Source organism: Corvus moneduloides, chromosome 33, assembly GCF_009650955.1.
Source record: "Corvus moneduloides isolate bCorMon1 chromosome 33, bCorMon1.pri, whole genome shotgun sequence".
In the NCBI taxonomy this organism is placed as follows: domain Eukaryota; kingdom Metazoa; phylum Chordata; class Aves; order Passeriformes; family Corvidae; genus Corvus; species Corvus moneduloides.
The window spans coordinates 126,536-138,073 of record NC_045508.1 but is presented as its reverse complement, the minus strand read 5'-3'; the positions used below and the strand labels follow the sequence as shown (position 1 = coordinate 138,073).

General features: G+C 62.8%; 1 protein-coding gene across 5 annotated transcripts; it reads left to right on the top strand.

The window, feature by feature from the left end:
• Positions 1 to 790: 790 nt before the first annotated feature.
• On the top strand, positions 791 to 10,428 carry TRIM28 (tripartite motif containing 28). Of its 5 annotated transcripts, none has more exons than XM_032094703.1 (18): positions 793 to 1,046; positions 1,704 to 1,813; positions 1,886 to 2,018; positions 3,843 to 3,972; positions 5,132 to 5,248; positions 5,323 to 5,437; positions 5,517 to 5,663; positions 6,393 to 6,507; positions 6,794 to 6,897; positions 6,978 to 7,146; positions 7,224 to 7,263; positions 7,548 to 7,607; positions 7,993 to 8,317; positions 8,657 to 8,943; positions 9,558 to 9,654; positions 9,728 to 9,802; positions 9,882 to 10,016; positions 10,094 to 10,428. In XM_032094703.1, the coding sequence occupies exons 1-18, from the start codon at positions 839 to 841 to the stop codon at positions 10,229 to 10,231; spliced, it is 2,505 nt and encodes an 834-aa protein (XP_031950594.1). In that variant the 5' UTR covers positions 793 to 838; the 3' UTR covers positions 10,232 to 10,428. The 5 variants fall into 5 exon arrangements, with proteins under 5 accessions (XP_031950596.1, XP_031950594.1, XP_031950595.1 ...); XM_032094704.1 differs by having other exon boundaries at positions 1,868 to 2,018; positions 7,993 to 8,266; XM_032094702.1 differs by having other exon boundaries at positions 1,868 to 2,018.
• Positions 10,429 to 11,538: the final 1,110 nt, after the last annotated feature.

Genomic DNA, 11,538 nt, shown 5'->3' with positions numbered 1-11,538 from the left:
CACTGGGAACACCGTTCCGGGGCCACCAGTGCCCAGGGCCCCTCAGCCATTGGTCCCAGTGCTGCCCAGGGCCCTCCAGTAACACCCCCAGCAGCCACCAGTGTCCTCCAAGCATTCTCAGCCATCCTCCGTGCTCTCCCAGTAACTCCCAGTGTCCCCAGTAACCCCCTTGCTATACTCCCCAGTGCTCCCAGTTCAACCCTGCAGCTCTCCCAGTCCCTTCTTAGTGCCCCCTGTCCCTGCCCAGTTCTGCTGCCCAGCACTCCCAGTCCCTCTTCAGTGCTCCCAGTAACCTCCAGTGCTCCCAATAATCCCCTGTGCCTGCCCAGTGCTCCCTGAGCTCCCAGTGACCCACAGTGATGCCAATGACCTGCAGTGATCCCAGTAATCCCCAGTGATCCCATCAATCCCCCGTCACCCCAGTAACTCCCAGCATTCCCAGTCCCTCCCCCCTCCTGCTTCCTATTGGTTTATCCAGCCGTCGATCGGGGCCTCGGCTCCGCCTGCCCGCGGAACGCCGATGCCGATTGGCCGGTCCATCCAAGAAGTCCCCGCCTTCCCCGGGCTCTTCGGCCGCTGATTGGTTCCTCTCCGAGCGCTTTGCGAGCTGATTGGTCCGTTCCCACTCACGTGCAGGAGGCGTCTTCCCGCCCTTTCTATCCCCGCTCCCCCTCTCCCATTGCTGCCGAGAGCTGTCAATCTTCTCTACTCCCCGCCCTCCAGCTCTTTTATTGGTTTTCCGCGTTGTCAATCGTGCGCAGCGGGCGGTGATTGGCTGTGCGCCAGGGCGGGGGCGGGAGGAGGAGGCCGTGCGGCGTTTGAGTGGGACGGGGCAGCCATGTCGGTGCCGCTGCCGGTGGCGGTCGGGAACGGCCCCGAGGCGACGGGAGCGGAGCCGCCGGAGCCCCTGGAGCTGCTGGAGCTCTGCGGCGCCTGCCGGGAGCGGCTCAGCCCCCAGCGGGAACCGCGGTTGCTGCCTTGCCTGCACTCCGTGTGCCGGGGCTGCCTCGGGGCCGCGCCGGGAGCCGCCGGCAGCGACGGGCAGGGTGAGGAGGAGGCGTGAAATGGGAGCGCTGGTGGTTACTGGGGACACTGAGGACCACTGGGAGTTACCGGGATCACTGGAGCTTACTGGGATCACTGGGGCTTACTGGGGGCTCAGAGAGCACTGGGGAGGCACTTGGGTTTACTGGGATCACTGGTGGTCAGTGGGATTGCTGGGGTTTGTTGGGAATGCTGGGGGTTACTGGCATCTCTGGTTTATGGAGGACACTGAGCGTTCCTGGGAGCTCAGGGAGCACTGAGGAGGCACTTGGAACTATTGGGATCTCTTGGAGTTACCGGGTTGCTGCAGGAATTACTGGGAGCTCTATGGGGAGGGGATGACCCCAGTATCCAACCTGGGGGACACTGTGACCCCATTTGGCAGGTGTCCCACCCCAGGGGACACTGTGACCCCACCGTGGGAGTGTCCTGTCCTGGGGGACGCTCTGACCCCATTGGTGACTCCTTGTCACCATCCCTGTCTCCCTCTCTGGGAAGGGGACAGGGACCTCTCTGGTGACATCAGTGGTCATGGTGGCCCTGGGGCTCCGTTTTGGAGGTCCCCAGCCCCCACCCCACTAATGAGCCAGCATTTGCTGACAAATGGAGGTGACAGAGGAGGGTGTGGGGTGACTGTGTCCTCTTTCTGTCCCCCCCAGTGTTTGGCTGCCCCGTGTGCCACCAGCAGTGTCCCCTCGGTGACATCATGGAGAACTTCTTCCTGCAGGACAGCGGGGCTGGGCCAGCCCTCGGCCAGGGCAGCAGGCAGGTAGTGCCTCGTTAGCGCTAATTAGCGCTGACTGGGGGGAGGGAGGTCCCCCAGCGTGTCCCTTGTCCCCAGAGCTGCACCAGCTGTGAGGACAATGCAGCGGCCACCAGCTTCTGCCTGGAGTGCGCGGAGCCGCTGTGTGAGACCTGCGTGGGGGCCCATCAGAGGGTCAGGTACACCCGGGACCACACCGTGCGGGCCTTGGGTGAGTCCCTGGCACCTCCTGGCCCCTGCCTGTCCCTGTTCCCGTCACTGTGTGACACCTACGTGCAGGCCCGTCAGAGGGTCAGGTACACCCAGCACCTCGCTGTCACTGTCCATGGCCCCAGTCCCATCCTTCTCACCCTCTGCGGCTGCTCAGTCTGTGCCACCTCCTGTCCCTGTCCTTGTGTTTGTCCTTGTGACTCCAGTCCCTGTCACTGTCCCTGTCCCGCCCTTAACAAGGCGCTGACTCCATCAGCGGATCCATCCTGGTGTCATTCCAGGTGCCAGTCCCAGTGCCATTCCCAGTACCGCCCCAGTGCTATTCCTGTGTTCTCTCAGTGCCATCCTGGTGCCATTCCCAGTCCTATCCCAGTTCTGTTCCTATGCCATTTCTGGTGCCTTCCCACCACCATTCCCAGTGCCGTTCATGGTCCCATCCCAGTTCCATTCCCCGTGCCATCCCAGCACCATTCCCAGCCCTGTCCCAGTTCCATCCCAGTACCATTCCTGGTGGCATTCAGGGCCCTCTCCTGGTTCCATCTCGGTGCTGTTCTGATTCTATCCCAACACCATCCCCAGTGCCATCCCCAGTGCCATTCCAGCCCCATTCCCAGCCCCATTCCCAGTGCCATCCCAGCCCCATTCCCAGTGCCATTCCTACCCTGTTCCCAGTCCCATTCCTACCCCGTTCCCAGCTCCATTCCTGGTGCCATTCCTGGTCCTATCTCAGTTCCATCCCAGTGCCATTCCTGATCCCATTCCCAGTACCATTCCCAGCCTATTCCACTCCATTCCCATTCCCGGTCCTATCTCAGTTGCATCCCAGTCCCATTCCCACCCCATTCCCAGCTCCATTCTTGGTGCCATCCCAGCAGCATTCCCACCCCATTCCCAGTGCCACTCTCTTCCCATTCCTGCTCCTGTCTCAGTTCCATGCCGGTGCCATTCCCATTCCCACCCCATTCCCATTCCTATCTCAGTTCCATCCCAGCACCATCCCCATTCCCGCTCCTGTCTCATTTCCATCCTGGTGCCATTCCCGGTGCCACTCTATTCTCATTCCAGCTTCTGTCTCAGTTCGATCCCGGTGCCATTCCCGGTGTCACCCCATTCCCATTCCCACTCCTATCTCAGTCCCATCCCCATTCCCACCCCATTCCATTCCCGCTTCTATCTCAGTTCCATCCCCGTCCCGTTCCCACCCCATTCCCATTCCCGCTCCTATCGCAGTCCCATCCCAGTCCCATCCCCATTCCCACCCCATTCCCATTCCCACTCCTATCTCAGTCCCATCCCAGTCCCATCCCCATTCCCACCCCGTTCCCATTCCTGCTCCTATCTCAATTCCATCCCGGTCCCATCCCCATTCCTGGTGTCACCCCATTCCCATTCCCGCTCCTGTCTCAGTTCCATCCTGGTGCCATTCCTGGTGCCACTCTATTCCCATTCCCACTCCTATCTCAGTTTGATCCCTGTGCCATTCCCATTCCCACCCCATTCCTGCTCCTATCTCAGTTCCATCCCGGTGCCATTCCCATTCCCACCCCATTCCCAGCTCCATTCCTGGTGCCATCCCAGCACCATCCCCGTTCCCGGTGTCACCCCATTCCACTCCTATCTCAGTCCCATCCCGGTCCCATTCCCACCCCGTTCCCATTCCCGCTCCTATCTCAGTTGCATCGTGGTGCCATTCCCGGTGTCACCCCATTCCCGCATCTATCTCAGTTCCATCCCAGTGCCGTTCCCATTCCCGCTCCTATCCCAGTCCCATCCCGTTCCCATTCCCATTCCCAGCCCGTTCCCACCGGTTCCGGTCTCTCGGCAGGCGGGGCGGTGCCGCGGGCCGGGGCCGTGCAGTGCCCGGCGCACCCTGCGGAGCCGCTGGAGCTGTTCTGCAGCACGTGTGACACCCTCACGTGCCGGGACTGTCACCTGGGCACCCACCGCGACCACCAGTGAGTCCCGCCCCCCTCATTTGCATGCCTAATTAGCGCGGCAGTCACCCAGCCCTGGAAAACGAGGAATCGGTTTGATGAGTGAAAGGGCACCTGCTCAGCAAGGCCACCCTTAAAGGTGGCTTTAATTAATTGATTGAGCTGATTCGTTACTGAAAAACACCTGGAGTTGGCCTGCAGGTTAATTGCTCTCGTTAGTTAATTACTGATTTTATAAACAGAACTCCTTAGTTGGGCGGGTACTGAAGGGTTGAGAAAGGTGAGAATTAATTAGCAGAGGGAGTGTTGGAGTGGCTAGAGCTGGAGAGACCTAGTTAATGACTAATCAATTAATTATGTTGTTGGTTGTTTAAATTAGTTTTTAATCAATTAGTTGGGCTTTGTTTATGGTTTTGCAAAGTTTTGCTGTTTTTTAAATGGTTTTTTATTGGTTTTTGCTCTCAGACTGATCAAACTTCTGGGGGAATCAATAACTAATTTGATTACTTATCTAAGCATATATCTCATTAGCTTGCTTACCTTATTAATTAGCTCACTTACTTGATCGTTAATGGTGTCAAAAGCATTTTTGTTAGATAAGATCTAATTGCATAAGGGATTAAATGACAGAGTGGTACCTGGTGCATCTCCTTAATTAAAAACCCTTAATCCACTAACCAAGTGAATTAGATAACTGATGCCTAATGAAGATTAATTAGCTCATTAAAGGTTAATGAGCTAATAAGATTATTTCTCCTTTTCTCTTGCACCTTTTCCCATCCCCTTCCCCCCCTTTTTCTGCCCCCCTTCCCCTTTTCCCCCTCCTTTTTCCTCCTTCCCCCTCCTTTTCTCCCCGCTTTTTGTCCTCCCTTCGCTGCCCCTTCACCTCCTTCCCTCCCCCTTTTCCCCTCTTGCCCCCCTTTCTCCCTCCTTTTCTCCCCCTTTTTCCCCTTTTTCCTTTCCCCTGCTTTTCCCTCTTCTTCTTTTCTCCCCCTTTTTGTCCTCCCTTTCCTGCCCCATTCCTCTCTTTCCTCCCCGTCTTTTCCTCCCCGTCTTTTCCTCCCCGTCTTTTCCTCCCCGTCTTTTCCTCCCCGTCTTTTCCTCCCCGTCTTTTCCTCCCCGACTTTTCCTCCCCGTCTTTTCCTCCCCGTCTTTTCCCCCTCCTTTCCCCCTGTTCCAGGTCTCAGTTCCTGGAGGACGCGGTGCGGGAGCAGCGCTCGGTGCTGGCGGCGCTGGTGCAGCGCCTGGGGGACAAACACGCCGTGCTGCAGCGCTCCACCAAGGAGCTGCGTGGCTTGTGGGTGTCCCCCGTGTCCCCCTCCCCGTCCCCCCGCGTGCCCTGCGTCCCCCTGACCCCCCCGTTCCCGGCAGCATCCGGCGGGTGACGGACGTGCAGAAGCGGGTGCAGGTGGAGGTGAAGATGGCCATCCTGCAGATCATGAAGGAGCTCAACAAGCGCGGCAAGGTGCTGGTCAGCGACGCCCAGGTGAGCCCGGGGCCGTCCCCAGCTCGTCCCCGCGTGGCCCGGCCCGGTGACAGCGGTGTCCCCTCCCTGTGCCTGGCAGCGGGTGACCGAGGGGCAGCAGGAGAAGCTGGAGCAGCAGCACCGGGCCATGAGCAAAGTGCAGCGGCAGCAGGAGCACGTCCTGCGCTTCGCGGCGCGCGCCCTCGGCAGCCCCCACAGCACCGCCCTGCTGCTCTCCAGGAGGCTGGTGAGGGGCTGAACCCCCCCAAAAACCCCCCAGATTCCTCTCAGAATCCCTCCTCCACTTCCCCCAAACAGCTCCTGGGGCAGGGGGTGGCACTTGGGGACAGTCGTGTCCCTTGTCACCGGGATGCTGCACTCTCAGAGCAAAGCCACCCCCAGGCAGTGCAGAGCAGCTGGTGAGGAGCCAAACCCCCTCAGAGCCCCCTGGAGCCCCCCAGATTCCCCTCAGAGCCCCCCAGAGCAGCGTGTCGGGCCGGGACTCCCAGGGGTGGCACTTGGGGACAGCTGTGTCCCCCTGTGCCTGGGACTCTGTGCCCTTGGAGTGAAGCCACCCCCAGGATGTGCCACCTCTCACCTGGGCTCAGGTGTCCCCCGTGTCTCCTGTTTTGGGGCTCAGGGGGTCACAGGACAGTACCCAAGGGACAGTTTGTCCCCAGGGTGCCCTGTGTCCCCTGCTGCCACCCCACTGGTGGTGTCCCCCGGGGTGCTGGGGGGGTCATCCTTGGCACGTCCCCTCACAGGTGCCACCAGGGTGCCACATCCCCCCCCTCTGGGTCCTGCAGTCCCTCTCACTGTGGTCCCACACGTCCCCCTGGGTGTCCCTGTGCTGTGACAACGTCCCTGGGGTGCTCTCCCCTGTCCCCTCGCTGTCCCCACGCTGTGCCACCCCCCAGGCAGTGTCCCCTGTGTCCTCCCGAGGTCCCCACGTGCTGCTGTCCCCCCCCTTTCCCAGATCCACTCGCAGCTGCTCCGGGCGCTTCGGGTCATCGTGGAGCCTGTGGAGCCCCAGGGGGACATGAAATTCCAGTGGGACCTGCACGCCTGGACCAAGAGCGCCGAGAGCTTTGGTGAGGGGACACCGGGGAGCAGGGCATGGGGGGACAAGGGGCAGGAGGGAGCAGGACGTGGGGTGACGAAGGACGGGAGGGAAGAGGATGGGGGTGACAAGGGACAGGAGGTGCCAGGTGGGAGGTGACAAATGGCAAGGGGGTCCCAGGTGGGAGGTGACAGGAGGCAAGGAGTACCAGGACATGAGGGGTGACTGGGGGCAGGAGGTCCCAGGGTGGGCGGTGACGAGGCACAAGGGGTGTCAGGGGACCCCAGGGCCACCCTGACACCCCTCCTCCCCCACAGGCACCATCATTTCGGAGCATCCCCTCCCCCCCTCGCTGAGCCCCCCGCCCTCGCTGAGCCCCCCCCCTGCTGCCAGCCCCCGGAACCCCTCCCCCGCCTCACAGGTACTTTGGGGGGACATTTTTGGGGGTCCCACCCCCCCGGGAGCCCCCTGGTGATGCCCCCCCCCCACAATGTCCTGCAGGGCCCCCCCCAGGCCACGGTGGTGAGTGGGGGACAGGTGACCCCCGAGCTGCTCCTGCAGGAGCAGGAGCCCCCCTGGACCCCTCCCTGTGGGGCCGAGGGGCTGGAATGTCCCCCCCAGCTGTCCCCCCCCCACCTGGACCCGCAGCTGACCGAGACCCCCGAGCTGGGTGAGTGGGGGGGACACGGGGAGGGGGGACACGAGAGGGGACACGCAGGAAGCCCCTGACGTGGTGTTTGTCACCAGCCACCAGCCCCCCTGAAAACGCCATCACTGGAGTGAGGAGGTGAGTGGGAGGGTCCCTGTCCCTTGTCACCCCCCTCCCGCCCCCTGGGACCCCCTGTCCTTTGTCACTCCATGTCCTGGGACCCCCTGTCCCTTATGGTCCTTCCCCAGGACCCCCCTCCCTTCTCACAGCCCCTGGACCTCCTGTCCTTTGTCACCCCCAACCTGGTCCCTCCTGTCCCTTGTCACCCCTTGTCTTGACCCCTTGTCACAAGGGTGACATTTGGGGCTTCCTGGAGCCCCCCTGGTTGCCCTGACAACCCCCTTCCCCCCCCGGTTATCCAGGAGGAAACCCGGGAATTCTCCCAGGGAGGAGAAGTTCGTTAAGAAGCTGCTCATTAAGCGGTAATTGGAGGATGGGGGAGGGGAAGATGGACCCCTGGGACCCCTCTGTCCTTTGTCACCTCTGTCCAGGGCTACCTGCGGCCCCTCCCATCCCATCCCTTCCTAAAGGTTCCTTGTCCAGGATGTCCCTGTCCCCTGTTCCTGGGGTCCCTCTGTGCCAGGGGTTGGCCAGAGCAGCCCTGTCTCTCGTCCCCCTGTCCCCAGGGCTCCCAGGCCTTGTCACTCTGTCCCTGGGCTGCCCCTGTCCCCAGCACTCCTGATTTTTGTCACTCTGTCCCTGGGCTGCCCCTGTCCCAAAGTGCCCAGGGGGACTCCCAGCACCCCAAACTCCCAGGAACTGTCCCTTCTTGGGCTGGGGGGCTCTGACCTCCCCCTGTCCCCCCAGGAGGGGCCCCCCCGGGGCCCAGGGCAGCCCCCTGCTCCCAAAGGTGCCGCGGGTGAGCCTGGAGCGCCTGGAGCTGGACCTGGAGCTGGACCCGGCCCAGCCGCCCGTGTTCCGCATCTTCCCGGGGCCCTCAGCCGAGGAGTTCAGCGTCATCGTCATCGAGCAGGGGACGCCGGGGACAGCGGGGACAGCAGGGACAGCGGGGACAGCAGGGACAGCGGGGACAGCAGGGACAGCGGGGACGGCGCAGCCACACGGAGCCCTCCGTGTCAAGGTGAGCGACCCCCGTCTCCGTCCAGTGTCCACTGTCCCCCTCCCCACCCAGGTGAGCGTCCCCCGTGTCCCCCTCCAGGTTCCCCTGTCCCACTCCCATCCACGTGAGTGTTCCATGTCCCCCTCCCTGTCAAGGTAAGGGTCTCCCATGTTCCCCTCCACTGTCCCCTGTCCCCGTCCTGTGTTCCGTGTCCCCTTCCCCATCCAGGCCAGCATCACCAGTGCCCCTCCCCCTCCCGTGTCCCCGTCCCCATCCAGGTGAGCATCCCATGTTCTCCTCCCCTGTCAAGGTGAGGGTCCCCCCCTCCCCCTCCGGTGTCCCATGTTCCCCTCCCCGTCCCCCGTGTCCCCTGCCTGTGTCCCCTCTCCCTCACGGCATCCCCCCGCACAGGAGGAGCAGCAGGAATCGCCCATCGGGGACACCGGGGACACCGGGGACACCAAACCCGTGGGGCTGCTCCCCCCTCCCCCGGTGGAGCTGGGCCCTGCCACAGGATCCTCCCCGGGCCCGGGGCTCCCGGTGGTCCCGGCGGTCCCAGGGATGCCGGTGATCCCAGGAATGCTGGGGGTCTCGTGCTGCCGCGTGTGCGGCCAGGCGGGGGCCGTGGTGATGTGCGACCGCTGCCAGCGCTGCTTCCACCTGCACTGCCACCTGCCCGCCCTGCAGGATGTGCCCAGGTACGGGATCCACTGGGATCCACCGGGATCTGCTGCCCCTCAGCGCCTCCCGGGGTCTGGGATCCACTGCCCCATGTCACCTCCCCGAGTCCCCCAGTGTCCCTGGGACTCACAGCCACTTGTCACCTCCCTGGGAGCCAGGATCTGCTGGGATCCACTGCCCCTTGTCACCTCTGGATCTCCCGGTGTCCCTGGGTTCTGCTGTCTTTTGTCACCTCTCTGGGTCCCCCAATGTCCGTGGGATCCCTTGCGATCCACTGCCCCATGTCACCTCCCTGTGGATCAGCTGTGACCTCTTTGACCCTGGGCTCTCTGGCTCTGATCCCTCTGGGAATCCCCCTGCTGACCCCAAATGTGGGACCTCCTGTCCCTGATCCCTCTGGGAATCCCCCTGCTGACCCCAAATGTGGGACCTCGTGTCCCTGATCCCTCTGGGAATCCCCCTGCTGACCCCAAATGTGGGACCTCGTGTCCCTGATCCCTCTGGGAATCTCCCCACTGACCCCAAACCTCATGGGATCCACCTTCCCTGCCCCCCACACCCTTCCCTCAATCCCAGACCCCTGGGGGTGTCCGGGCACCGATCCCATGGGATCCCATTCCCGATCCTGCAGCCCCGAGTGGACGTGTTTGCTGTGCCAGGAGCTGCCCTCACCCAGCCTGGACGTGGAGCAGGGACCCCCCCACAAAATGAGCCCCCTGGACCAGCAGGTGAGTGCAGGGTGGTCCTGGGGGATCCAGCAGCTCCCGCTGGGATCTCAGGATCCCGCTCCTGCTCCCGCAGAAGTGCGAGTACGTCCTGCTGGAGCTGCTGTGCCACGAGCCCTGCCGGCCCCTCCAGCGCCTCTCTAGCTCCCCGGTGAGCCCAGTGGGATCCACGGGTGTGGGATCTGCTCCCAGCGGGATCCCTGACCCCAGTCCCGATCCCGATCCCGCAGGACAGCCGGGACGCCATCGACCTGACGCTGATGCGGGCGCGGCTCCAGGAGAAGCTGAGCCCCCACTACCGGAGCCCCGAGGAGTTCGCCCGGGACGGCTGGCGGCTGCTCCGGCAATTCCATCAGCTCACCGAGGTCTGGGAATCCCCCTGGAGGGGCTGGGGGTTCCTCTGGGAGTCCAGCCCCTCTCAAGTTCCCTGCTTTCCCCTCAGGACAAGGCAGACGTTCAGTCCATCCTGGGGCTCCAGCGTTTCCTCGAGAGCCGCCTCAGCACTGTCTTTGGAGACCAAAAGTTCTCGCGGCTCCTGGTGGATCCCGAGGAATCCCTGGAGCTGTCCCCAGGATGCTGATGGCCCCTCCTGGGGTGCTGAAACCCCTCCCAGGACCCCAGTTATCCCCCTGGGCTCCTGATTCCCCCCCATGTTTCCGATTTCCCCCCGGATCCTGCCCCAGAGCCTCCCAGGGCCTGGCGATGTCCCTGTCCCCCATTATCCTGGGGTCACTTGGAAAAATAAAGCCCTGGCTTGGCCTCTTGGATTCTCCCTCATTTCAGTGCTGGATTTGAGCTGGATTTCCTGGATTCTCCCTCACTTCAGGGCTGGATTTGACCCAGATCTCTGGGACTCTCCCTTATTTCAGGGCTGGATTGACCCCTGTGCCCCCCGTTTTCCCTTCTCCTTCTGCCCCACCAGTTCCATCCATGCCCCCGCCCTGAGCGGCTGGAGCTCAACTGGGAGCTGGTGGGGTGGAGCTGGGACGGGCAGCGCTGAGAGGGAAGGGACTGGGCCCCGTATGGCCCCGCGGGAGGGACTGGGAGGGGAAACTGGTCCCAGTACACCCCCCTGGCCTCAGTAAAGATGGCCGCGCCCATGGGGAACATGGCGGCGCCCATTGGGAGAAAGGGCCTCAAACTTCGCCCCCGGGGCGGGATTGGCTGATGGGAGCCGGGAGGAACCGAAGTGTTCCGGAAAGAGCCGAGTGTGAGGAGCGGGAAAGAGGTCTGGGGACATACGAAGGGGCTGACGGAAAGAGCCGAAGTGTTCCGGAAAGAGCCGAGGGACCGAGATCTGTGCTCTTCGGAGCGCCTCGCTCCGCCTCCTTTTCCGGAAGAACCCGAAGTGCTCCGGAAAACACCGAAGCGGGGTCGAAGCGCCGGAACGAGTCGATCTCCTTCCGGAAGAAGGCGAAGCGCCCTCGGGCTCGCCCGAGCCTTTCCAGAAAGTCCTCCGAGGCCCCGAACCGCCCCTTCCGGAGACCCCCGAGGCCCCCCCATCCTTCCGGAGATCCTCGAAGCGATTCCGGAAACTCCGGAAGCGGTTCCAAAGCGGCGCCTGCGGACCCCGGGGCAGTTCCGCAACCCCCCGAAACGGTTCCGAAGCAGTTCCGGAAGTTGCCAGGCGACTCCGGAGTTTGCCGAGAGGTTCCGAAGCCGTCCGGAGGTTCCCGAAGTGATTCCAGAGACCCACGAAGCGGCCCCGGAGATTGCCCAGCGTTTCTGAAGCGGTTCCGGAGAGTCCCGAACCACCTCCCCCTTTCCGGAGATCTCCGAAGCGGCTCCGGGAGGTTTCGAGCGGCTCCGGACATCCCTAAGACCGCTCAGCAAAGTCCCGAAACGGTTCAGAAGCGGTTCCGGAGATCCCCGAGGCGGTTCCGGAAG

Bases quoted from the DNA above. Each gene is read 5' to 3' on its own strand.
- TRIM28 (XM_032094702.1), top strand. From the start codon at position 839: ATGTCGGTGCCGCTGCCGGTGGCGGTCGGGAACGGCCCCGAGGCGACG. The intron at 7,608-7,992 runs GTAATTGGAGGA...CTGTCCCCCCAG, and splicing joins AAGAAGCTGCTCATTAAGCG to GAGGGGCCCCCCCGGGGCCC. The intron at 9,655-9,727 runs GTGAGTGCAGGG...CTGCTCCCGCAG, and splicing joins TGAGCCCCCTGGACCAGCAG to AAGTGCGAGTACGTCCTGCT.